The sequence below is a fragment of the Bos taurus genome, chromosome 4, assembly GCF_002263795.3.
Source record: "Bos taurus isolate L1 Dominette 01449 registration number 42190680 breed Hereford chromosome 4, ARS-UCD2.0, whole genome shotgun sequence".
NCBI lineage: Eukaryota > Metazoa > Chordata > Mammalia > Artiodactyla > Bovidae > Bos > Bos taurus.
The window spans coordinates 31,068,410-31,092,848 of NC_037331.1; the positions used below are offsets into that span (position 1 = coordinate 31,068,410).

General features: G+C 41.9%; 1 protein-coding gene across 2 annotated transcripts in view; it reads right to left on the bottom strand.

The window, feature by feature from the left end:
• Nucleotides 1–24,439, bottom strand: part of RAPGEF5 (Rap guanine nucleotide exchange factor 5) — a 235,203-nt gene that overhangs the window by 160,308 nt on the left and 50,456 nt on the right. For both annotated transcript variants that reach the window (XM_010804110.4, XM_005205289.5), the window contains exons 4-6: nucleotides 22,784–22,905; nucleotides 20,797–20,965; nucleotides 6,194–6,260 (exon numbers count right to left, since the gene is read on the bottom strand). In XM_010804110.4, coding sequence (XP_010802412.2) covers nucleotides 6,194–6,260; nucleotides 20,797–20,965; nucleotides 22,784–22,905 — 358 coding nt within the window. The remainder of the gene's footprint in view (nucleotides 1–6,193; nucleotides 6,261–20,796; nucleotides 20,966–22,783; nucleotides 22,906–24,439) is intronic.

Consider the following 24,439-nt stretch of genomic DNA (forward strand, 5'->3'; position numbering starts at 1 on the left):
GAAGTGAAAGAGGAGAGTGAAAAAGCTGGCTTAAAACTCAACATTCAAAAAAAAGAAGATTATGGCATCCAGTCCCATCTCTTCATGACAAATAGATGGAAACAATGGAAAAAGTGACAGACTTTATTTGTGGGGGTCTCCAAATTCACTGCAGATTGTGACTGCAGCCATGAAATTAAAAGATGCGTGGTCCTTGGAAGAAAAGTTATAACCAACTTAGCATATTAAAAAGAAGAGATGTTACTTTGCCAACAAAGTATCTAGTCATAGCTATGCTTTTTCCAGTAGTCATGTAGGGATGTAAGATTTGGACTATAAAGAAATCTGAGCACCGAAGTATTAACGCTTTTGATCTGTGGTGTTGGAGAACACTCGTGAGATTCCCTTGGACTGAAAGAAGATCCAACCAGTCCATCCTAAAGGAAATCAGTTCTGAATATTCATTGGAAGGACTGATGCTGAAACTGAAACTCCAATATTTTGGCCACCTGATGCAAAGAACTGACTCATTGGAAAAGACCCTGATGCTGGGAATGTATCAGGGAGGAGAAGGGGACGACAGAGGATGAGATGGTTGGATGGCATCACCGACTCAATGGGCATGAGTTTGAGCAAGCTCCAGGAGTTGGTGATGGACAGGGAAGCCTGGCGTGCTGCAGTCCATGGGGTCACAAAGAGTTGGAAACAACTGAGCGACTGAACTGATGAGAGTGTACGAGTGCCTACTTAAATGGTCCCCGGGTATTAGATTCTGTTCTCATCCAATTCTGACTGCTCTTCCTAAATTCTGTACACTATATTTTTTCATCTGAATTCATCTGTCAAGACATGGCCACAAACTCTTCTCCATTACGATCACCAGGTCAGTGCGGACACTCAGCACAGTTCTCTTTTACCGTCTGAGTGATGGCTGACTTCACTGGACAAGCAGCACAGATGACCACATCACAGCTCCCCCCACAACCCTTTCATAAATGCCACACATACAACCATGTCATCAAACATGCATCTAATATGTTCGATTCACAACTTAGCCTTGCTCACATCAGCTCAGCAGTTCAACAACTGGACCATGTGAATGAAAATCACCAGACCTTACTAGGATGTTTGTTTTCTTATTTCTACAATTTACATCAAGAAAATTTAGCCTGAAGTAACAGAAATAAGCCAACATGGTTTGTTTAGGATGTTGATTAGCATGACCTGAAGTCTAGAGTCAGTTTTTATCTCCTCTTTAATCATGTCCATGTTGCCACTTCCTGTCTTTGGATAATGCCCAAGTTACTTCTCAGTTCTTGAAAATGTCTCAAAGTTTAGCTTATTTCCTAAATTTACATCCTAAGAACTGTGACTTTGAAAGCAGTATTCTACTGACTAAAAACTCTTCTGTATGTCTCTATGTCTAGTTTATCCTGGATTGTAAAACAAATATATAAAAGTTGTATTATCGATTCTAAACACTCTTTTTGTCACGTACCCTGGGAGAATTCATGTTTAAAGATAAAATAATGCTCAAAACTTCCAGGGTAGGAAGTGGCAGACTGTGTCATCCACGGGCTCCTTCTAGCCTGCTAGCTTTATGTGACTAACAGAGACTCAGAGGAAATGAAGAAGAGAAGGTTTAAAGTTAACAAAATGTGTTCAGTCAAAAGATATTAGAAAGGTGGCTAAGATGTTAAGGCAGAAAACCTATGTACACAGGGAAAGCCAAAATATTTTCAGATAATAATGCCCAGGGTGTGACAGTCGAGTTCACATAATGGGAGAAGTCTATTACAGTCATGCCCTTTTTCCTTAAGCTGAAAACTTCTTACAAGGTTTTCCTCTTAAGGTTTTTGGATGTCAGGCACTTGGGAAGGTCACTAGAAACGTAGATGAAACATTTTTACTGTTTATGTTTGTATAAATCTAGCATAAAATCTGTAAATCTGACCGAATTATCAAGGCATTTTTATTTCTATATACACTGCCTTCTCCTGTTACTTTAATATGAAAACTCACTTGTGTTTTCTTCCAGGGTAGAATTTTACATATTATTTTTTAGATGAAAGGACCTTTTTCCTGATGAACCTAAGCTGAGACTAAGAGATAAACTATTTAACAAGGAGGATTTTTTTTAAAAAAGAATGCTTATTTACAAAACGCCCCAGTTTGAGGAAAAGGAGATGAATACACAGGGCAGTAAACTGTTGCGGGAAACTGCTCTCCCCCTTCCAGTGACCTCCAATTACACAAAAGCTCTGAAGAGCACTTTAACAACTCCGCTTTACAGATGTCACTTCTACCTTCCCTTAATGCATTTCAGGGTCATGCTGGATGCCAACTGCCACTTGAGTGATGTATGCAAAAATCTCCCATCCTCTGCGGTGTTAACAGCTGGGTAACAAAGCTTTCAGACCACTGCCAACAGGAATAACTACACTGTGAAGTGGGGAAGCACACAGTCCCTTCATAAATGCTTACACAAGGAACCAAGGAATTTTAGAACTTAGATACTGTCAAGTCCGCCACTCAATTTGGCCAAAGTTATACTGTTTGAAAGAATTAAGAATCAAGGTCTACATTCTCAGTTCAAAGATAGTTTCATTATTCCAGGCTGGTCAGCTATCAATTCAAGACATGAATTTTTCTCCTATTGACAGTCAATTCCTAGGCAGGTTGATAAGAAGTCCAGGGGTCCCCAAGGAGAGACGGGTCTGGAATTCTCAAGGAGGAAGAAAGGACAAACTTTTTTCCCCTCTGCATTCCTTAGGATTATATAACAATAATGTATCTTGCCTGAGGACAGTTTCTGGAAAAACCTTCTGGCTAATCCTATTATCTTAAAATGCAAATTATGGAAATGGGTCTAGTAAGGTCTTTACAACCTCCAGACATTCTTTTGATTCACTGTAATAAGTAAGAGTATAGAACTCCATTTCTAACACTAGCGAGGGGGCACTCTTTTTGCCCCCTTCTGATGTCTATGTCAGAAGCTTTCTCTATCTCTTTTATACTTTAATAAAACTTTATTACACAAAAGCTCCCAGTGATCAAGCCTCGTCTCCGGCCCCGGATTGAATTCTTCTCCTCCGGAAGCCAAGAATCCAGATATTCCTCATGGTCCAGCAGCAACCTTTCACTGTGTCCTTTATTCTCATTTCTACTCTAGCGCCTCACCTCAATTTATTCAGTCTTTTAGCTTAGAGATTGTTTCCAGTAAGATTACCTCAACCAAATATACAACCATCACTCTGCTGTCCACCCCTCCTTTCTAGAAGTTCTCTTGAATTTTACTTTCATGGTATAAACTTCCACTTCCAATAAGTATATCCACTTCTTATCACAGTCTCCTCATCTCCCTTTGTTGTTATTGTAAAGTTGTTAAGTCGTGTCTGACCCTCTGTGACCCCATGAACTGCAGCACACCAGGGTTCCCTGTCCTTCAGTATCTCCCAGAGTTGGCTCAAACTCATATTCATTGAGTTGGTGATGCCATTCAACCATCCCCTTCTCCTCCTTTCCTCAATCTTTCCCAGCATGAGGGTCTTTTCCAATGAGTCGGCTCTTTGCATCAGTTGGCCAAAGTACTGGAGCTTCAGCTTCAGCATCAGTCCTTCCAATGAATATTCAGGATTGATTTTCTTTAGGATTGACTGGTTTGATCTCCCTGCTATCCAAGGGACTCTCAGGAGTCTTGTCCAGCACCACAGTTTGAAAGGATCAATTCGTCGTTGCTCAGAGTTCTTTATAGTCCAACTTTCACATCTGTACATGAGCACTGGAAAAACAATAGCTTTGACTAGACGGGCCTTTGTTGCAAAGTGATGTCTCTACTTTTTCATACACTATCTAGGTTTGTCATAGCTTTTCTTCCAAGGAGCAAGTGTGTCTTTTAATTTCATGGGTGCAGTCACTGTCCGCACTGATTTTGGAGCACAAGAAAATAAAGTCTGTCACTGTTTCCATTTTTTCCCCATCTATTTGCCATGAAGTGATGGGACTGGATGTCATGATTTTAGTTTTTGGAATGTTGAGTTTTAAGCCTCTTCTCCCTACCTCCCCCTTATCTTGGGTGCTGCCCAAGACTGCACCTTCCACTCTGCTCTTCAATCAACAACCTGGACTGGTTCCCATAACGCTAGTCCCGACCTTTCTGAGTTCCAGATTCACGTCTCCAGGTGTTTCCCGAATATTTTTACACCCTTATGTCCTCAAACTCAGAGTGTCCAAAATTATGTCATCTCTCCTTCCATATATTTTACTCAACTTCCTAAGAGTATCATCACTTTTCCACTAAGTTCCCAGCTGTGGTTACTTGAATCCTCCTCTACATTTACCTAGTCCTACTGATGTTTTAAACAATTCTTTATGCTCCTTTTGCTTGTGGTTCCCCAAAACACCACCAGAAACTAGGTTCTCATCAGCCTCTCAAACTAGATTTTCATCCAACTCATCTTGTTTCTTAAATGTCTACATCATGTTAATCTGTTGTTCAAAAAGTATTTTACTTTTCTTTATTAAATCCCACAGCCAGAGTACACATCCTCCACCTGCTCACAGCCTGACCGCTTTCAATGCTGATTCAAGTCCAGTCTCTTCAACCAAGCTCTCTGTTGCTGTTCTTGGATTCACTATCACACACTGATTGTTGGTGCTCAGCTGTCAGTTGTTTTATAAGCTAGCTTTTTAATGTGCCTGTCTTCCTGGTACGGCTGTAAGAACATCTTACATAGTCACTGCTTCTGAAACTTACCTATGTTACATTATTTTAAAAATGAGGCCCAGTGATTAGGAGAATATGACTAAGAAGTAGAAAATCCGGAGTTTAGATCCTGGCTCTGATCCTTTTTAGATGGGTGACCTTGGGCAGGTTACTTAACCGCTAGAAGCTTTCATGTCTATAAAACAGAGATAATGCCACCTATTTCACAAGGCTTTAGTGAAGTGTAATGTGTACATGGGTATGTGTACATACACATACAAACACACAGTGTGTAACACAGTATTTGGTACACAGTGAGTGGGTTTTTTTTAAACAGATCGCTATTAATGACTTTGCAACCCACAGGTATTCCTCTTTAGTCAATATTTTAAACTGCAAGTGAAGTGAAGTGTCAGCCACTCAGTTGTGTCCAACTCTTTGCAACCTCATGGACTGTATGTAGCCCAAGTGTCAGCCACTCAGTTGTGTCTGACTCTTTGCAACCTCATGGACTGTATGTAGCCCGCCAGGCTCCTCTGTCCATGGGATTTCTCAGGCAAGAATACTGGAGTGTGTTGCCATTCCCTTCTCCTGGGGATCTTCCAGACCCAGGGATCGAACCCTGGTCTCCTCATTACAGGCAGATTCTTTACTTGTCTGAGCCACTAGGGAAGCCCTTTAAACTGCAAAGCTCATGTTGTATTAGCACACTGTCAAGATTCCATTGCATGTGAAGTTTTATACTACTCATCACTATATTTAGCCAAAAATTACTTTTCTAAGCTACATTCTAGAAGAGTAAGAAAGACAACTTTTAACTTTCAAGCTGTGCCCAGATGCCAAAACTTGGGGTGTGAAACTATACAAGATCAGTTTCATTTCACATACATAACCCAATCCAGCATGATTTTCAGCAATCACCATTTTTTAAATACAGTTAAAGAAGTACTCAAGAAGCTTTGGGAAGGCTAGATTTTGTGAGATAGGATTTCTAGAGCCTGTCAACAACCAGAGTTTAATGATTAGTGACCATGGCCAGCTTCTTCTGGGAAGAAAGGGATAAGCTTTCCCTCAACCAACAGGTTAATTACTGACTCTAATTAATGGCTTTAAAAGACATAATGAAAATGTTGTAATCCAGTACATTAAAAACTGAAGAACTGATCTTCTGTTGGTTGAGTTGATCTTTTTTTCCTCCTAATGAAACATATAGTCCTTTCTCCTTTGTGCAGTAGGTCACAGCTTTCCCTAGGTTAAATCATACAGTATTTTTTTTTAAAGTCCTTCTCTAAGGTTCCAGGAACTTTCCATCAACAGAATCTGTAATCTTGCAGGAAAGGCTGCCTGAGAGCAGAGCAAGTTAATGCCACTGTCTCCTTTCGCCCTGACTTGGGCCTCCCACAAGCAGCCACAGGGCAAGTGTCTCTCTACATCACTACCCACAGTGCCTCCCTTCCAAGACCCCTCATTATTTCTGCACTCCTGGGCAGGGAAATCGCATGGCCTTACCGCAGACGTTAGACGGGCAAGAATTTCATCACTGCTCTCTTCTGAGTCTTCAATTTTCTGATGAGATCTTTGAAAAACAAAGAATAAATTACACTTTAGCTTTGCCTGCTCACATTTATTCACTGAGTTATGGGGAATACAGGGTAAAGAACAGCATTATTGCTTCATACATTAGTGAAAGTAACTTATGTGAGTAACATGGTGACAATAATACCATAGGAACGCAACTTGCGGCAGCCCAACAATTCCTTCAAAATCCATCAGCAAGAGCCTCTTTCCCACACATCAATTAAATCCTAAGGACTGCTACTGTTCTCCAAATGAATCGAAGAATAATCCTGACTCACTATACTTACTAACATGGGTATGCACAGAGAATAAGCAGAGGGTGAATATAATGTGGTTAAGTATTGAAAGTCCTGGTCAGTCTAAATTAAATCCAGATTCTGAAAATATGAAACGTGAATTTTCTACTATATCTGAGTTCCAGCCGACAAACAAATTTATTAGGAAACAGTCTATTATAAGCCTTGTCCTGTGACAGGAATTATATGGATCCCAGTAGCAGGAGCACTTTGTTCTTTTTTATGAGACCACAGCCCAGTTGAGAAGAAAATTATGCATGTGTTAAATAACTAAGGAGACAAACAACGTTTACACAGTGTGGTATCAGTTTGTTTAGAAAAATCACCTTTCTAATGTAATTCATGAAAAATTTTTCACCACATAAATGTACATTGCTAACACATAAAATCTACTTCAAACAAACCTTATAAAAATTACATTTCTTTCTCCTGACCTGGTCAAAGGGAAAAACACTGACTAACGCCAACTGAATATATGTAACTGTCTCCCAGATCTATTTCCACAAGCAATTCCTTTCAGCACCTTCTGTGGACTGGGAGGGCGTTGGTGGTAATTGCTCTGCAGAGCAGCCCCGTGGCACTGCAGTCCACTGATGGATTTCAATCTCAGAAACTGCAGTGGGCCAGCGTGAGCGCAAGCCTTACAGGGCAGAAGGGCTTCTCCTGGCTCCTAAGAGAGCTAGGAGAGGCTCTTGGACAAAGGAAAAGCAGTCGGATCAGTTCTGGCACTGGCTTCCGGTTTCTGTAAAAGTCACTAAACCCTTTCAAAGGAAAAATGTTCCACCCTTCAGGTCAGAAGAATGACTTACAAACTACCACCTTTACAAGAATGGCATGTCACAGGTATGGAGCAGCGCAGGCATGTTGTCCAATAACTTAATTTTTGGTGCAGCAAAGCCTCTGAAACATGACCTTGATAATTAACATTTCAAACAATAAGCTTTATTATTAAAACATCTACTTACAAGGTTTCCATACACATGAAGTTACACTGAGAAGAGACTGGAACGCTTTATAACCTAAGCCACCAAAGCAGGTTTATAAGATTATGCTGGGGTGACAGAACAGATCTGAGAGGAAATTAGGAGCTGAGAACGTTAGACACAAGAGCACCACCAAGGACTTCAAGGCCCCGTCGGTATCTGCGGTGAAGAGCAGCTGGTGGTGCCATCTCTTGCTCAGCCCCCAGCAGACACCTGAAGGATGAGTTTGTGTGCATGACGTGTTTCCCATTAACACAGATTCTGTTGTGAATGCATTTTCAACAAACTGCCGAAAGGAACTCAAAACTCCAAGGGAAGCTCTAGTGTATGTGACTGATGGGGGCTACGCAACGAGTAACAGCCAAGTTGTTGCGAGTTCAGTGACAAATAATTTCATCTCTGTTCAAGCAAAACTATCTTTCATCATGCTTCTAGCACAAAACATACCCCTGGCAGAAACGTCTCTCAAGGAAGCACATCTAAGAGAGACAGTGCGATGCTCTCCTGAGCGCCGTCCTCCAGCTCATGTCCCGTTTTTATCCCCTCAATCACCACAATCTATACCCAGAACTCTCAAGTCTTTCTCTAGCCCCTGAATCTTCCCTGAACTCACCCTGTGCTTCCAGCTGCCCTCAACATGGCTCTAGGTGGCAATCTCAGAACACTGTTTTCACTCACACAGGATCTTATGAGGCCCTCAGATCGACATAACTTCCGGTGACCTTCTCCTGTCTCCTGCCCTCAGTGGTACTCCAGTGCCTCTCACCACTCGGCTTCACGTCACCCTGTGGTCATTCCTCATCTTTCCATCACCATATCCTCCTCTGCTCTGCTTTCCTGCTTTCTTCCCCACAAGCCTTTCTGGGAGGCTCTCGCCTCCATAACATACTTTAACCAGCTTCTAACCAGCTTGTCTCTGCTTCTCCTCCAGTATCTGATCTTCTGTTGATGCCAGGGTTCTCCTCCTACAACCCCGATCTGGTCCTGCTCTTCTCCAGACCCACAGCTTCAGGGACTCTCCCACTGCCTACCTGAGAATTCAGAAGACTTCCTGTCTGCTGAGGAGCCCCAGGTCCACCCTGCTGTGACATGGGAGGCAGGCAAACAGTGGGGAGCATAAGAGGGGCGGATGGAAGAGAGAAGGACGATGCTCCCCCACTCAGCTTCCCTCCTCACCACTAGCATCCCTGCCCAGCTCAATGCCAAAAGGCCCAGAAATACCAGACTCCTTTTCCCTCGTAAATATATTTTTGCAAAATAAGATAAAATCTGATTATTTTACGATGTAAATACCCATTTGTGCAACCCAGTGATGGTAAAGTTCTCACATATCAGATCAAAACAGATGACCAAACAGAAGGGGCATGGGAGAATAAAGAAAGAACCACCCGTAACACATAGCACACCATTTTACACATGAAACTCAGGCATCCATGGATTTTAGTATCCATGGAGGTCCTAGGAACAGCCCCCCACAAATGCCGAGGGAAGGTTGTACTTGCATCTTAAGGGGGCTGTGCTGCTCAGTAAGCAAGAGAGGAAGAGAGACACTCCGGAGAGACAGGGCAACAGAGAAACCCTGGTTGGACTCAGCAGTAACGGCAGTGGCAAAGTGATGAAAGAAAGAGAAAAGGAAGTGACCCTAGGAAGGAAGACCCATCCCTGAGGATCTGTGCCAGCAGGAAGCTCTGGCCCAACTGGAGTCCCTTTTATGATTTCCTAAGGCCACTTGTCAAGGTCTCTGCCTGGCAACAGTGCAAGCCTGACCCCATGATCCTCCAAGGGAAGTGCCGAATCCTAGTGTTCTGGGCAATACAACACAATGGGAAAGACTAGAGATCTCTTCAAGAAAATTGGAGATATCAAGGGAACATTACATGCAAGGACAAGCACGATAAAGAACAGATACGGTAAGGACCTAACAGAAGCTGAAGAGATTAATAAGAGGTAGCAAGAGGACATGGAAGCAACCTAGATGGCCAGTGACAGATGAACAGATTAAGTAGTTGCAGTACATATATACAATGGAAATCAACCCTGAATATTCACTGAAGCACTGATGCTAAAGCTGAAGCTCCAATACTTTGGCTACCTGATGTGAAAAGCCGACTCACCGAAAAAGACGCTACTGCTGGGAAAGACTGAAGGCAAAAGAAGGCAGCAGCAGAGGATGAGACAGTTAGATGGCAACACTGACTCAAAGGACATGAGTTTGAGCAAACTTCGGGAGATAGTGAAAAACAGGGAAGCCTGGTATGCTGCAGTCCATGGCATCGCAAAGACTCGAACATGACTTAGTGACTACAACTACAGTGCTCTGGGCAGATGTCTCTGTGAGTTCAGGAGGTCTGCAATATCTAAGGATGCTGTTGTAAGGACACAGGAATGGCAAAAGCCAGTGCACCTCTGCCCTTGTTCCCCCAGCCATCAAACAGGACACATTATCGCTCCACTCAATCTGCACTAAAAACAAAACAAACCCCTACCTCTCTATAGGCTTCTCCACATTAATTATAGGCAACTCCACCCTTCTAGTTAGAAGTCACCTTTGATCCCCGCTCCTTATTGTCTCTTCACTGAATCCATCCCTGAATCCTATCAGCTCCGTCTTCGAGGCAGCTCTTGCCTTGGAACACTTACCACCTCTGCTCCAACCACCGCTGCCCCAGCCACAAGATCGCTCATCTAGAGGCAGAGTGGTCTTGCTAACATGGAAGTTAGATCATGGTCCTCCTCCACTCAAAATCCTCAAATGACTCCCCATCATCCTCGGAATAAAGCCAAAGTCTCTACAGCGCTGCCATCTTTCGCTCTCTTTACTCTATTTCGGTCTCTCTGGCCCTGCCTTCAATGCTCTTGTCCTGGGCCTTGCCCTGACTGTCCCCAACCCTAGAACACTTCCACCCACACTGCACATTGCCTCTTCCCTCACATCAACCTCTTGGAGAGGCCTTTCCTGACCCATCACTCTATCGCTCATTTCCTACTTTATCTGTGTAAAGTTTTCCACGTTAACTGACATCAATCTGTTTACTTATGAAATTGTACTTCCCTCCTAGACATGGGAATAGATATTTCTGCCTGTTTTGTTCCTGGTTACAGCAGATTTCCAAGGAATATCAAGGGAAGATAAGAAAGCCTTCCTAAGTGGACAATGCAAAGAAATAGAGGAAAATAAGACAATGGGAAAGACTAGAGATCTCTTCAAGAAAATTAGAGATACCAAGGGAACATTTCATGCAAAGATGGGCACAATAAAGGACAGACCTTTAGGTTTCTATTAGGTAATGGACCTAACAGGGGAAGAAGATATTAAGAAGAGGTGGCAAGAATACACAGTAGAACTATACAAAAAAGATCTTAATGACCCAGATAACCATGATGATGTGATCACTCACCTAGAGCCAGACATTTTGGAGTGCTAAGTCAAGTTGGCCTTAGGAACCATCACTAAAAACAAAGCTAGTGGAGGTGATGGAATTCCAGCTGAGCTATTTCAAATCCTAAAAGATGATGCTGTGAAAGTGCTGCACTCAATATGCCAGAAAATATGGAAAACTCAGCAGAGGCCACAGAACTGGAAAAGGTCAGTTTTCATTCTAATCCCAAAGAAACGCAATGCCAAAGAATGTTTAAACTACCACATTCTTGTGTTCATTTCACACGGTAGCAAGGTGATGCTCAAAATCTTTCAAGCTAGGCTTCAACAATATGTGAACCAAGAACTTCCAGATGGTCAAGCTGGATTTAGAAAAGGCAGAGGAACCAGAGATCAAATGGCCAACATCTGTTGGATCATAGAAAAAGCAAGAGAATCCCAGAAAAACATCTACTCTGTTTCATTGACTACACTAAAGCCTTTGACTGTGTGGATCATGACAAAGAGTGGAAAATTCTTAAAGAGATGGGAATACCAGACCACCTTACCTACCTTCTGAGAAACCTGTATGCAGGTCAAGAAGCAACAATTACAAACGAACATGCAACAGACTGGTTCCAAACTGGGAAAGGAGTATGTCAAGGCCTGTGTATTGTCACCCTGCTTTTTAGCTGATATGCAGAGTACATCACGTGAAATGCCGAGCTGGATGAGGCATAAGCTGGGATCAAGATTGCTGGGAGAAATATCAATAACCTCAGATATGCAGATGACACCACCCTTATGGCAGAAAGTGAAGAGGAACTCAACAGCCTCTTGATAAAAGTGAAAGAGGTGAGTGAAAAAGCTGGCTTAAAACTCAACATTCAAAAAAATGAAGATCATGGCATCCAGTCCCATCACTTCATGGCAAATAGATGGGGAAACAGATAATCTAGACTGGGACTTAGTGAAGGTGGGGAACACATCTGTCTCCAAATCAGAGTTCTGTCAGGAAGAGGGTGTTCCTGGGGAATGGGGGCAGGCCTGTCCCCACCTCCCACCCCGAGCCAGGCTGCTGCTGCCCCACCCTGTTTGGAAGGAACTGACAAAAAGCCAGTTTTTAGCAGGAATCTCAGGCAACCCCAGCAAGAGGCTGGTGAAATTCCAGGGCATGGAACAAACCAGAACCAAGACAAACTATACAGGAATCTTTCAAACATGATCCCGCAACAAAGAGAAGATGCACAGCACACACATATATGGAAAAAAAAAAAAAAAACCTACAAACTATTTACTTGGCTTAGAAAAATCCATCTTTGAAATACCCTGCCAACACAAGCAACAGTCACTTAGCATGATCTATGATTCAGAGGTGTCTTGGGAGAAGTGATATCCGAGGTGAGGTTCTGATGGAAAAGGAGTGGCGCTGGAACTTGGCAGAAAGACCAGCACAGGGAAGCGGGAAATGGCAAGAGGCAAAGCCGAGGCCAAGACAGTCAGGGCACGTCTAACTACTGCTAATGAGTCTGGGTGTTATGCTGAGGTGTTTGGCTGTAAAGCAAACAGGACGGAAGCAAAAGTAAGGAGAACACCAACAGAGGGTGAGGGACGGAGAAAGCAGGAACTGAGACCCGCAGCCCAGGCAGCAGAGTGAGTCTGGAGCAGAAGGGACTTGTCTCCACCACGTCAGGAAGAAATGACAGGTCAGGTGACAATGCCAGAAGCCACCTTCTCCGAGACAAGCCAGAGTCCATTCCATCCTTGTTGAATGTCAGGCCAGGAAAAGCATTAGGGACCTTTGTTTCCCAGAAATTGGGCCAAATTTAAAGTTTTTTTCCTAAAAACCATTGCCACCAAGTCCTCAACACCACAACAGAATGTTCTTCAAGGGGCACAGAGTCGATCTCTACCACATCCGACACCCACGGACCCCAAGAGGATGTGTGACACTCAGGTACTACCCCACCTAGGCCTTCCTGTAACACCGATAACCAGATAGGCCTATTCTGCCTAACAAAGCAAATTCCTACGACAAAAAGAAAGAGTGGGTGGGAGGTATATGAGAAGTGGATTTTATTTTTTTGAGATCACTGATATCATGAACAAAAATACCTGTGCAAACTTCTCAAGAGAAGGTGACTTTTCATAGGATCAGGCTACTAGTTATCCTTATAGAGGAAATTTACCAAACAGGACAAAGTTGTGTATGTGACAGGCTTCATTAAGGGTCCAGGTTATCTAGTTACACATTCATCTAACACTGAATAAAATATTACTGGTATCTCTTTTTCACATTTCACATTGAAGATTTGAGAACTAATGGTTACTATTCAATTAAACAGCTACATTTCAAATGTTGGCCCAAGCAAGCCTAAAAGTTCAATTTTTGTTAAAATTCCTGTACTGTTCCTAAACTGATGTACTCAGATAGAGATAAGTAGTCTGTTTACCCACCTGGGGTAAGTCTTATCTGTAAACAATGGAAATTTTGGAGGACTTAGTATTTCCTTAGGAAAGGGAGTGATGAGTAATAACAAAGACTGAGACCAGCTGATTTCACAGCATTTTTTATACAAACAATTTAGTGATAAATGGAAATTTTTCTTCACCTTTGACCCTAATACAAAACTTATGTCAAGTTTCATCATGAAAAATTTTTTGAGAGATACTCAAAAAAGGTTTGTTTACTCATCCAGTATTTCATCCTCTCCAAGGATCATAAAATGAGAATTTAATCAGGAAAAGTCAAGAATACAAAGTAAAGTTTTGGGATGCAGGAATGGCAGACTTGAAGTTGATCTTTCCAGTTAGAAGGTGTTAATCTAGCACCATCTCAGAAATTAAGGATGCCAATGAATTTCTCATGGTGCTTAAACATGTCAAATAAAAAAGGACAAGTCAGGCAGGATAAGGAGAACAAAGGGGGCAGAGGTGATGCAGGAGTTTGGTGGTGGTATTATTATTGTATAATAAAGTTCTCAGAGAAGACAGGGATCTGAATTATGGAAGTCATCACTGTAGAGCTGATATTAAAAATATGACTAAGTGACGATGCATCTGGAGAGACAGCAGAAAAAAGAAGACTGCACTCCAGACGCTCCCTGTTTAGAGGTTAATGTTTCCAAACATGGGTTTTATATTATGCAGGTATAATGAGGGCAACAGGTCAGATGAAGGCCATAGAAGTGATTAGTCAATATGGGGAGAAGTAATATCTAAACAATATTGAATCTTCCAATCCATGAACATGAATAGATCCTCTACTTATTTAATTCCTGATTTTTTACAATCAGGCTTATGAAGTGTGTGACATACAGCTTTTGCACACTCTGAGACTTGGACCTAATCATTTCACAGGTTCTTTTTTTGTGCCAGTACAGAGAAATGTCATTCCATACATTGATTTTATTGCCTGTGATCTTGCTAAACCATTTATTAGGTCTAGTGGGTTTCTTGTGGATTCCTTAGAATCTTCTATGTATATAATTTATGTTTATAATTAGGTCATCTGCAAAGAAAGATGGCTTTACTTTTTTCCTTCTAATCTGTATACCTTTTCCTTCTTTGTCTGGCCTTATTGCACTGGCTCATGTTGGAAACAGTGATAAGAGGCAATATATTAGCCTTGTTCCCAATCTTAGTGGAAAAGGATTCAGTCTTTTACTGTTAAGTATGACATAAGCTACATGTTTTATGTAAGGTTATACCAGATTGAAGAAATTCCCTTACATTCTTAGTTTTCTGAAAATTTTTATCATGAATGTTGAATTTTTACAAATGCTTTCATGCATCTGCAGAGTTTGTCACATATTTTCAGTTTTCTTTTTTGGACTGGATCTGGTGGATTACATTGATTGATTTTTAGATGTTGAATTACCCTCATATTCCTGGGATAAATATCATTCTATGATGCATTATCATTTTTATATATTGCCAGACCCCATTCAGTAATATGTTACAGTTTTAATGTTTACACTCAGTTTCCTTTTCCTAACTTTGTTATAATAACACTGGTCTCATAAAAGGCCTTCCATTACTTACCTATATGTAGTCACATATCTTATAAGGCTTTGGCACAGTTATTAACACAAACCTGATGGGAAGTAAATGTTGTTAAGTAAGTCACTCAGTGGAGAGTGTTTGTGACAAGGGGGTGTCTTTTCCTGGACTATTTCCTGTCCCTTTTCCTTACCTGAAAACTAAGAGAAGCAAATTCAGTTATTCAGAAAATCCCTTTCCAGATATAAATGTTTATGAAGCTAAATTTACAGAATTTCAGAAGTGTCAGCCAAGTGTGACAGGTATCATGCTCAATAAAATCTTTATGTCCTGATAAAATTAATCTGGTTTCTTTACGTAGCATTTTGAGACTGTGATTTAATTAACCTTCACATTCCCTATCACTTGATGGAGCTCTTTCTGTAGGACTAACGTCATAGAACAGCAGATTTCAACCTCACGGCGCCTCAGCCTCTTGTTAAAAAAAATATTGATACCTATGTCTTATGTCTCTATCCCAACCTCGATTCAGTAGATCTCAGGTTATATCTGCTTAATTTTTAAAGTATCATGGTTGCAAACCGTGGTTCACTTTCTGCCTTCAGTTCACGTTGCTGCCACCAAGTACAGACGCCTGCCCTCTGAGCAAGTTACACGGTATTAACGGTTCCTCATCTGTAAAATCAGAACAGCTCCAAACTACTGTTGTCAGCACTAAATGAATCACGTGTACAATGCTCAGAATGTGGTAAGTACATTTACGCGTTAACTATTACTGCTATTTTATTATTATTGCGCCGCTAGGGTAGGTTAGGCCAAGCCATCTGCTTTCCGTTTTTAAGTAGTTGTGTGCTCTGCTCAGTTGCGTCTGACTCTTTGCGACCCCATGGACTGTAGCTTGCCAGGCTCCTCTGTCCGTGGCATTCTCCAGGCAAGAATACTGGAATGGGTTGCCATTCCCTTCTTCAGGGGATCTTTTTGACCCAGGGGTCGAACCAACATCTCCTGTGGGAGGCAGGCACTGGCAGGCAGATTCTTTACCACTGAACCACCTGGGAAGCCCATTTGACTAGAGTGGGGGGTCCCCTTTAACATAGAAATAGATCAAAGACACATAAACTCTGTTGAGCAAATATATGACCAAAATGTTACCATGAATTCAAGTAAATTGTACTTATTTCAGCAGCATCTATACACAGTTAAGTCATTCTCTTTATTCAATACAAAGATAACGCTTGGCTTCCCTGTAGATTTTCAGACCCCTGTAACCAATCTGAGCCTGCTCCCCACCCGTGCTCTTAAGGTTCTGAGTCCCTCTGGTTGTGACCTGCTGCTCCAGACATACCAAGCTGCCTTGTATCGTCTCAACACGCCACCCATCTTCTTGACTTCCCACCTGTCTGCTTTTCTATTTAGAGCATGGAGTCATGAATGTCAACAAAATCCTCTTAACCCACTGGGCTGATCTTTCCCTACAGGTGGTTAGTGAGGAATCAAAGGTGCCATCCAGTTAAGTGCTCTGCTCATTAACAGGAACAACAATGAACAGGCATGATTTTTTAAACAGGATAGAGGGAAGATCAGGGAGAGAGAGCAGAGGGCAGGTGAGTGAATGCAGGTCTGTGGGCCTCAGGAGCATCAGAATGCCAGCACACATCCAGGAGGGCACATTGGCCAGGACCAAGGGGCACTGATCAAGCCCAGAGAGATGGACCCAATGATGCCAGGCCCTGGGTCCACAGTAACAGCTCACCCCAGTTACACTCCAGGGTCACTAGGCAAGATCAGCGGGCATGGGAAAGGGCCACCGTGACAGGAGAGCCCAGGGTCAGGGGCCCACACCACCCACCATGTCCCCAAAGGCGATCTTGCTGAGGAGCAAGGAGAGGGCACAGAGGGACAACTATTTTAGCAAGCTAGGCTCAGGAGCTAACCAAAGACATTTTAAAAATTCCCTTACTAGAATAATTTTACTCGATGAGACTAAAATTATGGGGCTTTTCTTTTCCTTCTTTCTGGTGATCCAGCAGGACGGGACTCATGTGGACAGCCAACAACGGACCGCTTAGAGAAAAACAAAGTTACATTTACATTTTTCTTTACCTGCCTGAGTGCAACGTGAGTTAAATTTTAGCAATCCTCTATGACTCTTTTAACAGCAGCGTAAACGTTAACTGCCCTGTAATTGGCAGAATACAGTTTTATGTATCAAGGTTCACAGACTCAGTTATTCAGAGCACCACCACTCCCACCCCCGGGCAAGGGGTGTAACACAGGTGGTTGAATTAAAACAGCCAAGTTCCCACACAGCCTAAATTCTCCGAGTCAGTGTTAAGAGAGAAACATGTCTCACTCGTCCTGAAGGAATTATTAGGCTTCCTTTCCCTACACTGCAACTTCAGTATTCCTAACCCCCTACCCCCCACTTTTCCTCCTCCCACATCAATGAAAAAGAGTTAGAAAAAAGTACATTCTGGATGACTTGATCTGGCTTTCAGTTTGAATGCTGCTGCTGCTGCTAAGTCGCTTCAGTCGTGTCCGACTCTGTGCGACCCCATAGACGGCAGCCCACCAGGCTCCCCCATCCCTGGGATTCTCCAGGCAAGAACACTGGAGTGGGTTGCCATTTCCTTCTCCAATGCATGAAAGTGAAAAGAGAAAGTGAAGTTGCTCTGTCGTGTCTGACTCTTAGCGACCCCATGGACTGCAGCCTACCAGGCTCCTCCGTCCATGGGATTTTCCAGGCAAAAGTACTGGAGTGGGGTGCCATTGCCTTCTCCGTCAGTTTGAATAAGTTACCACAATTGTTCCTTCTTCCCTCGGAGATTACCCATGACAACCAATGCACTCGCTTCTTTCAAATGATCTACTCAGCTTAGATGTAAAAGTTATTTTCTATCGAAGATGAATTTTGTTTCTTCACATTAGCCTAAAAACCTGCAATAGTTCCATTTTCCTTCCTGATATAAACATTTTATTTTAAATGGAAAAAAAAATCTGTTTTTTTGTTTTTTTTAAACTCGTCCTTAAAGAACAGAATTGTATTTACATAGGGACAGGAGGTAGTTTCCTCACATAGTGTTAAAGGGATTAGAGAGAAGACAGCAAATACTGGAACCCCAGTGTGGAACTGCACAGGCAGAACTTTGCAGCCTTCAGATATCAAAAAGGTTATTAAAAGAACCATAGGAATGGGTTTTCAGCTTCTGAAAAGACAATGTAAGTTAATGAGTCAAGAGGACTTTAGAGGGCATTTCACTAGAATGGGTAAAAATGCATGGATAATATAGTGGAATGGATACCATAGGACTAAGAATGACATAAAAGAATAGAAAAAAAAATTTTTGATACAAACAGCAAGAGCAGTAAATTACGAAAAGTGAGGGCTTCCCTATTGGCTCAGATGGTAACAATGAGTGAATGAATCTGCCTACAATGTGGGAGACTCAGCTTCAATCCCTGGGTCAAGAAGACCCCCTGGAGAAGGGCATGGCAACCCACTCCAGTATTCCTGCCTGGAGAATTCCATGAACAGAGCGGGCATGGTGGGCTACAGTCCATGGAGTCGCAGAGAGGCGGACAGGACTGGGCGACTAACACACACACCACACTCCACAAGGCTGCCACAGACTGCAGACATCACGGAAGCTCTGCGGTCAAGGCAGGACTTGGGCTCCCCCTTGAGGGGTGGGAAGAACCTGACCAGACAAGGAAAGGGCAGAACTTCACAAGGGCACGAGGGAGTAAACAGCTGTGGGATCCAGGCTACAGTGAATGGACATCACCAGACTGGAGCAGAAGTTATGATGGGATCATATGCGCTGAACCTTAGGAAGGGCTATGACCACCTAACTGGAAGAGGATGATGTCCCTTGGACACCTTCCTTTTCTCTGACCATAGATGATTCCAAGTCTGGATAACCTAATCTTTGATTAGGTTAAAAAAATTTGGCCCACAACATTTTACCAGAGCTTATAAGTTTGCTTATAACTCTAGTACAGAGGAAAAAAAAAAGATATATTCTCTCCAGAAGAGACTTGCAGTAGGTTCAGTAATTTTATCTTTTCATAGTTTGTACTTATAATATGGGATTAAACAGGTCTATAGCTCTCCACTGCCAATTTTCCCAGAGGAATTACCACTCCCAAATGTACGCGATCACATCAAGAGAAAAAGAATGTGCTGACAAGGCACGCTACGTGACTGTCAACTCCACAGGCATGGCACTGGGTACGGTGACTGGAGGGACAAAAGACTGCAAGTAATATGCAGTTAATATTAGGAACCAAATTTTTTCAAATAGGTTCATTTTTAGAACCTGCAGCAGACTTAGGGTTTCCTGTAACAAGGTCCTCTCACTGGCATTCCAATCTGCTTCCTCAGTGGGGGAGAAAGGAGTAGAGCTAACCATGAGGGCTGCTTGCAAGTTTACTGCAGAACCCCTCATGCCCCCATCACTCTGGACACACCCATCAGGACTGCACACACTTCCAAGTTCAGGACAGGAAATGGTTAAGAAGAGCTGCCAGAGAATGCCAGTCTATGGAGTCACAGAAAGTTACAGCCACCTCTAGCTTAATTCGACTCTTTCTTAGAAAGCTTTTTAAAATTTACTGAAATGCTCCTTGACTTTTCCTGGGAAACTTCTGGCCTATATTAAACGCCTATTACATTAAGGAACATTTTCTGTACTTAGTCGAATGATGCATTCTATTTGAATTTGCTTTACGATGGCAAGGTCCTCTATGAACAGTGGTGGTGCCAGTAGCACCGAATTCATAACCATTTCAGAGTCAGTCTAACATTTTTATAGCTTCTGATTATCCTATCTCAGAGGGGAAGCCAGAATGACCCCCATAACTCCTAGGCACACACTCTAGCAGGTGTTAAAAGCACGGGTGTGAGAGCCAGACATGGGACGTGCCACACACCACGTGTGTGACCTTAGATAGGTTACCTGATCTGTATGCCTCAGTTTCCTCACTTTAAAATAATAGAAACTGTTTTACACAATTCATCTGAAGATGAAATAACAAATATAAAGCATGTAGCACAGTTCCTGACACAAAGTGCATTCTTTACAATCAATCTATTAGTGTCGTATTCTGACACTTTTGTCTTTTCTAAAAGCCTGTATTAATTGTTCAATATTGTATTTTTTTAAACAAGAGTAATTCATCTTTGCTATGGTTGTAGGTGTTTCTCCCTGAACCTATTTTTCTTACCTATGAAGCAAGGATAATGCCACTTGCCCTCTAATCTAAATGTATTCTAGAAACAGAATATACAAAAGTTACTAAAAATTTTAATTTGCAATTGATTATACTAAAATAAGCTTGTCACAAATGCTGTGCATAAACAAAGGCATGTCAGATTCCTCACATCATGACTCAAGTCCTGTTCCCAAACCTCCTCTAACAAATTCATTTTAATCATATAGTGACTCAGCATCTTCATGTGATAATGACTCATGGGTTTTAATTTGCCAAATGTTGCTTCTAGATTATTTGCAGAAATGTCTGTTGAGCTTTTTCTTAGGAAAGTCATGACTTAGCTAGAGAATTAGATGCCGGTTATTATTTTATTCCAAGTTCAGCTAAATCAAGTTTATTCCCAATTTGGATCATCTACTCATATAGCAGTGATTAAATTAGAAGCAATATGGTGCAGCTGGTGGGGCATAGACTTATGGGGTTTGAACATCAGTTCAGTCATTTATTAGCTGGACTGAATTTTCAGCATTTTACCTTTCTGAACCTACATCTGAGAAATGGGAATAAAACAATTACTTTTTAAAGGAGATGGTCTTAAAAAGCAGAGCACAGTCCCCAGATACAGGGATGGTTCTTGAAGTGAGAATAATTTTACCACGGAACAAAAGAGCATGTACTTACAGTTCACAGATGCCAGCGCGGCTGGGAATGAGAGGCACAAGCTGCAGTAAGAGTCTGACGCCGTTCTGCCACTCCTCTTCTCTCTCAAACTCACAGTACAAGTAGCTACACTCCTCAGATGAAAACTGGTAGAAAACATAGGTGTCCTGAAAGTATAAATGCTGGTCCACTGTTGGAAACAAAAAAGGTGTGGATCAGTTTTGTAAAGTATATTATTTAGAGAGTCATAAACCAAGTAACGGAGAAGGCATTGGCACCCCACTCCAGTACTCTTGCCTGGAAAATCCCATGGACGGAGGAGCCTGGGGGGCTGCAGTCCATGGGGTCACTGAGGGTTGGACACGACTGAGCGACTTCACTTTCACTTTCCACTTTCATCCACTGGAGAAGGAAATGGCAACCCACTCCAGAGTTCTTGCCTGGAGAATCCCAGGGGTGGGGGAGCCTGGTGGGCTGCCGTCTGTGGGGTCGCACAGAGTCGGACACAACTGAAGCGACTTAGCAGCAGCAGCAGCAAACCAAGTAATAAATTGAAAGAACTACTAATTACTAGGGAGAAGCTAGGGATGGGACCATAATTAAGTCCATTCATGCTCACAATCACATTGAATGAAAAAGGACTTACTGACCAACCTATTTTTATTATTTGAAACTTTGGCCAGCACATTCACGTGGATTTTACAACTCTTCTGCTTCAAGGGACAGGTGAAATCAATAGCAATTTCAAGGGAGTAGAAGAAATTTTTTTTTTTTTTTTTTTAGTGTCCCAAAGTAGTACATTTAATTACTTTAATGGTACACAAATACAAAACTATGCCAAGTTTTAGATCAGTGGTTCTCAGCCAGGGGCAACCGTTCCCCGCCCTGAGGACATTTAACAACGTCTGGTGACATTCTAAGTTGCCACAACTAGGGGGTGCTAGGGATGCTACTGAACATCCTATCGTTTACAAGACAGCCCCCCACAACTAAGAATTATCTGGCAGAAAATACCAATACTACCAAGGCTGGGAAACCCGACTTTAAAAGAAATCAAGAAGTGGAGACGTTTCCTAAAAATACTAACGTAAAATTTTTTGCAAACCAGAAACCTGAACCTCACAAGCAAGCTGATAATTATAATCCTTAAAGGCAGTTAACTGCTTTCCTAAATAAGAGCATCAGGTGCTAAGTGTGACCAACTAAGATGACACCCACATCCCCATCTGTACCACTTTCCCACAGTAGGACTTGGGTATGACTTTCTGAACTTTATTTTGTTCTCTGACCCTCAATATTTATAACCTAGAGAAGAAAAGAACTTCCCAGTGACCCAGCACCCGCGTGGTAGAGCTAAATAAAGAATCCAAGCTGCTTGACTTATATAGTTCTTCAGTTCCCTGGGACTCAACAAAGAAAAGAGATATTCACCATCTATTTTAGTGTCTGTGCTAAGTCGCTTCAGCCGCGTCTGACTCTTTGTGACCCCATGGACTGTAGACCACCAGGCTCCTCTGTCCATGAGATTCTGCAGGCAAGAATACTGGAGTGGGCTGCCATTTCCTTCTCCAATTTTAGTGTCTAGTTAACATCAATTTTCTGTTCTATTTAAACAGTTTATTTTCATAGATCGTATTTCTAGCTGTTCATGATTCCTTATACAATTAAAATGGCAGACACCTTCTATTCATACAGTTTCTGATGATTATTCTAAGTACAGCAAGACAAATCACACATTTAGAGCAACTAAAGATGTCCACTGATCTTTTTTAAAAATTGTGATCATCATTTTGAATACAGAAGAGATGGGGTAAGGGAAAGACTCTTACAGGTTGTATTAATAAATCAGCAACTACCAAAAGGTGTGAGAAATAACAAAAGATGACCTGTCACTTTACCAGCAAAAACAATTTCCATCTAGATTATATCATCTAGAAAATCAAACACATTTTGGTCGAGCAGCTTACCAGCTTCAGGATTCTGTGCCTTCAGAACACGTAACACTAACCTGACGACAGGATTCCCATGTCCAGTAGGAGCTGCCAGACCCCTATGGCCATAGATCTGCACTGGACGAAAGGGCAGTGCTCCAGAAGCCAGTCTACCAGTTCTGACCCAACGCAGCTTCTCCTAGACAAAAGCAAACCATCCACAGTAAGACATGGTTGCCACCCATTTGCCAAAAAAAAAAAATTAATTTAATACCATCCCTTTCATGTTCTTTTTAGACAAGCAACTCAAGAATAAATGACATGTACTTCTTATTCATGTTTCAGATTTTACCTCAAATATCACTTCCTTACAGAAGCTTAGAATCATATCCTCTTATACTTTTTCTTTGCATCCCCTAACATTTACCAATTATACATCTTTCCAAATGAATAATACCTACTTTATTCCCTTGAGAATAATTTTCAGGAGAACAGGGACTATGTGTATGTAACTCATGACTAAACCCCAACATTAGGACAGTCCAGGAATACAGCAAATTCTCTGAATACATACATTGGAATAAACGAAGGAATACATTTAGCAGTCCTTTACTGAAAGACAATGTTTCTGCCTCGATAAGTGGCGATCAACTTTGGTGCAACCATTTACACATTTTTATCTCGTCTCTTTGAGAACAAGATAATTCCAAGATTAGACCAAGTTACACCACAGTGAGGGGTATAATGTTTTGTTTTCTACTCTTCAAACAGAGATTAAACCTAATATTTGTCTCAAAGAACAATAAATTTGACTGTTAATATAGTCTGTGAAGAAAGCTGAGCGCCGAAGAATTGATGCTTTTGACCTGCGGTGTTGGAGAAGTCTCTTGAGAGTCCCTTGGACTGCAAGGAGATCCAACCAGTCCATTCTGAAGGAGATCAGCCCTGGGATTTCTTTGGAGGGAATGATGCTGAAGCTGAAACTCCAGTACTTTGGCCACCTCATGCGAAGAGTTGACTCATTGGAAAAGACTGTGATGCTGGGAGGGATTGGGGGCAGGAGGAGAAGGGGACGACAGAGGATGAGATGGCTGGATGGCATCACTGACTCAACGGACAAGAGTCTGAGTGAACTCCAGGAGTTGGTGATGGACAGGGAGGCCTGGCGTGCTGCGGTTCATGGGGTCGCAGAGAGTCGGACACGACTGAGCGACTGAACTGACTGACTGACTGATAGTCTAAGCAATCCACCAAGCAGCCTGGATCATAAACCCACAAACCTGGATGATGGATTCTGCTAACCACCTGAAGAAATACTTTCTATAATCCATCTTAAAATACACAGCTGTATTCAAAGAATGCCCTAATCTGGGTATTACAAGCAGTATTTTCATGCCTACCTTTGCATCTTTATCAGCCTCAGATGAAAAACCAAATAAAGAAAACTTTCTGAAATAAGGTTAATTATGCAGAAATTTCATTGAAACCTACTCTCCCATATGAAAAAAGTCACATCAAAATGTTTTTTTAAATACCTGCATCACGAAAATGACTATCTTTCTCCTATATTTTTTATTTAAGGACCAAAAAAATGCCAACATTTATTTGCATTTCTAGAACAAAAAAATATTGCCTATCTTTTATGACTGGCATAATCACAAATACCTAGAAATCACTCAGTAACCAACAGAATGAAGAAATGCCATGAGATACTTTATTTTCTTGGATGATGG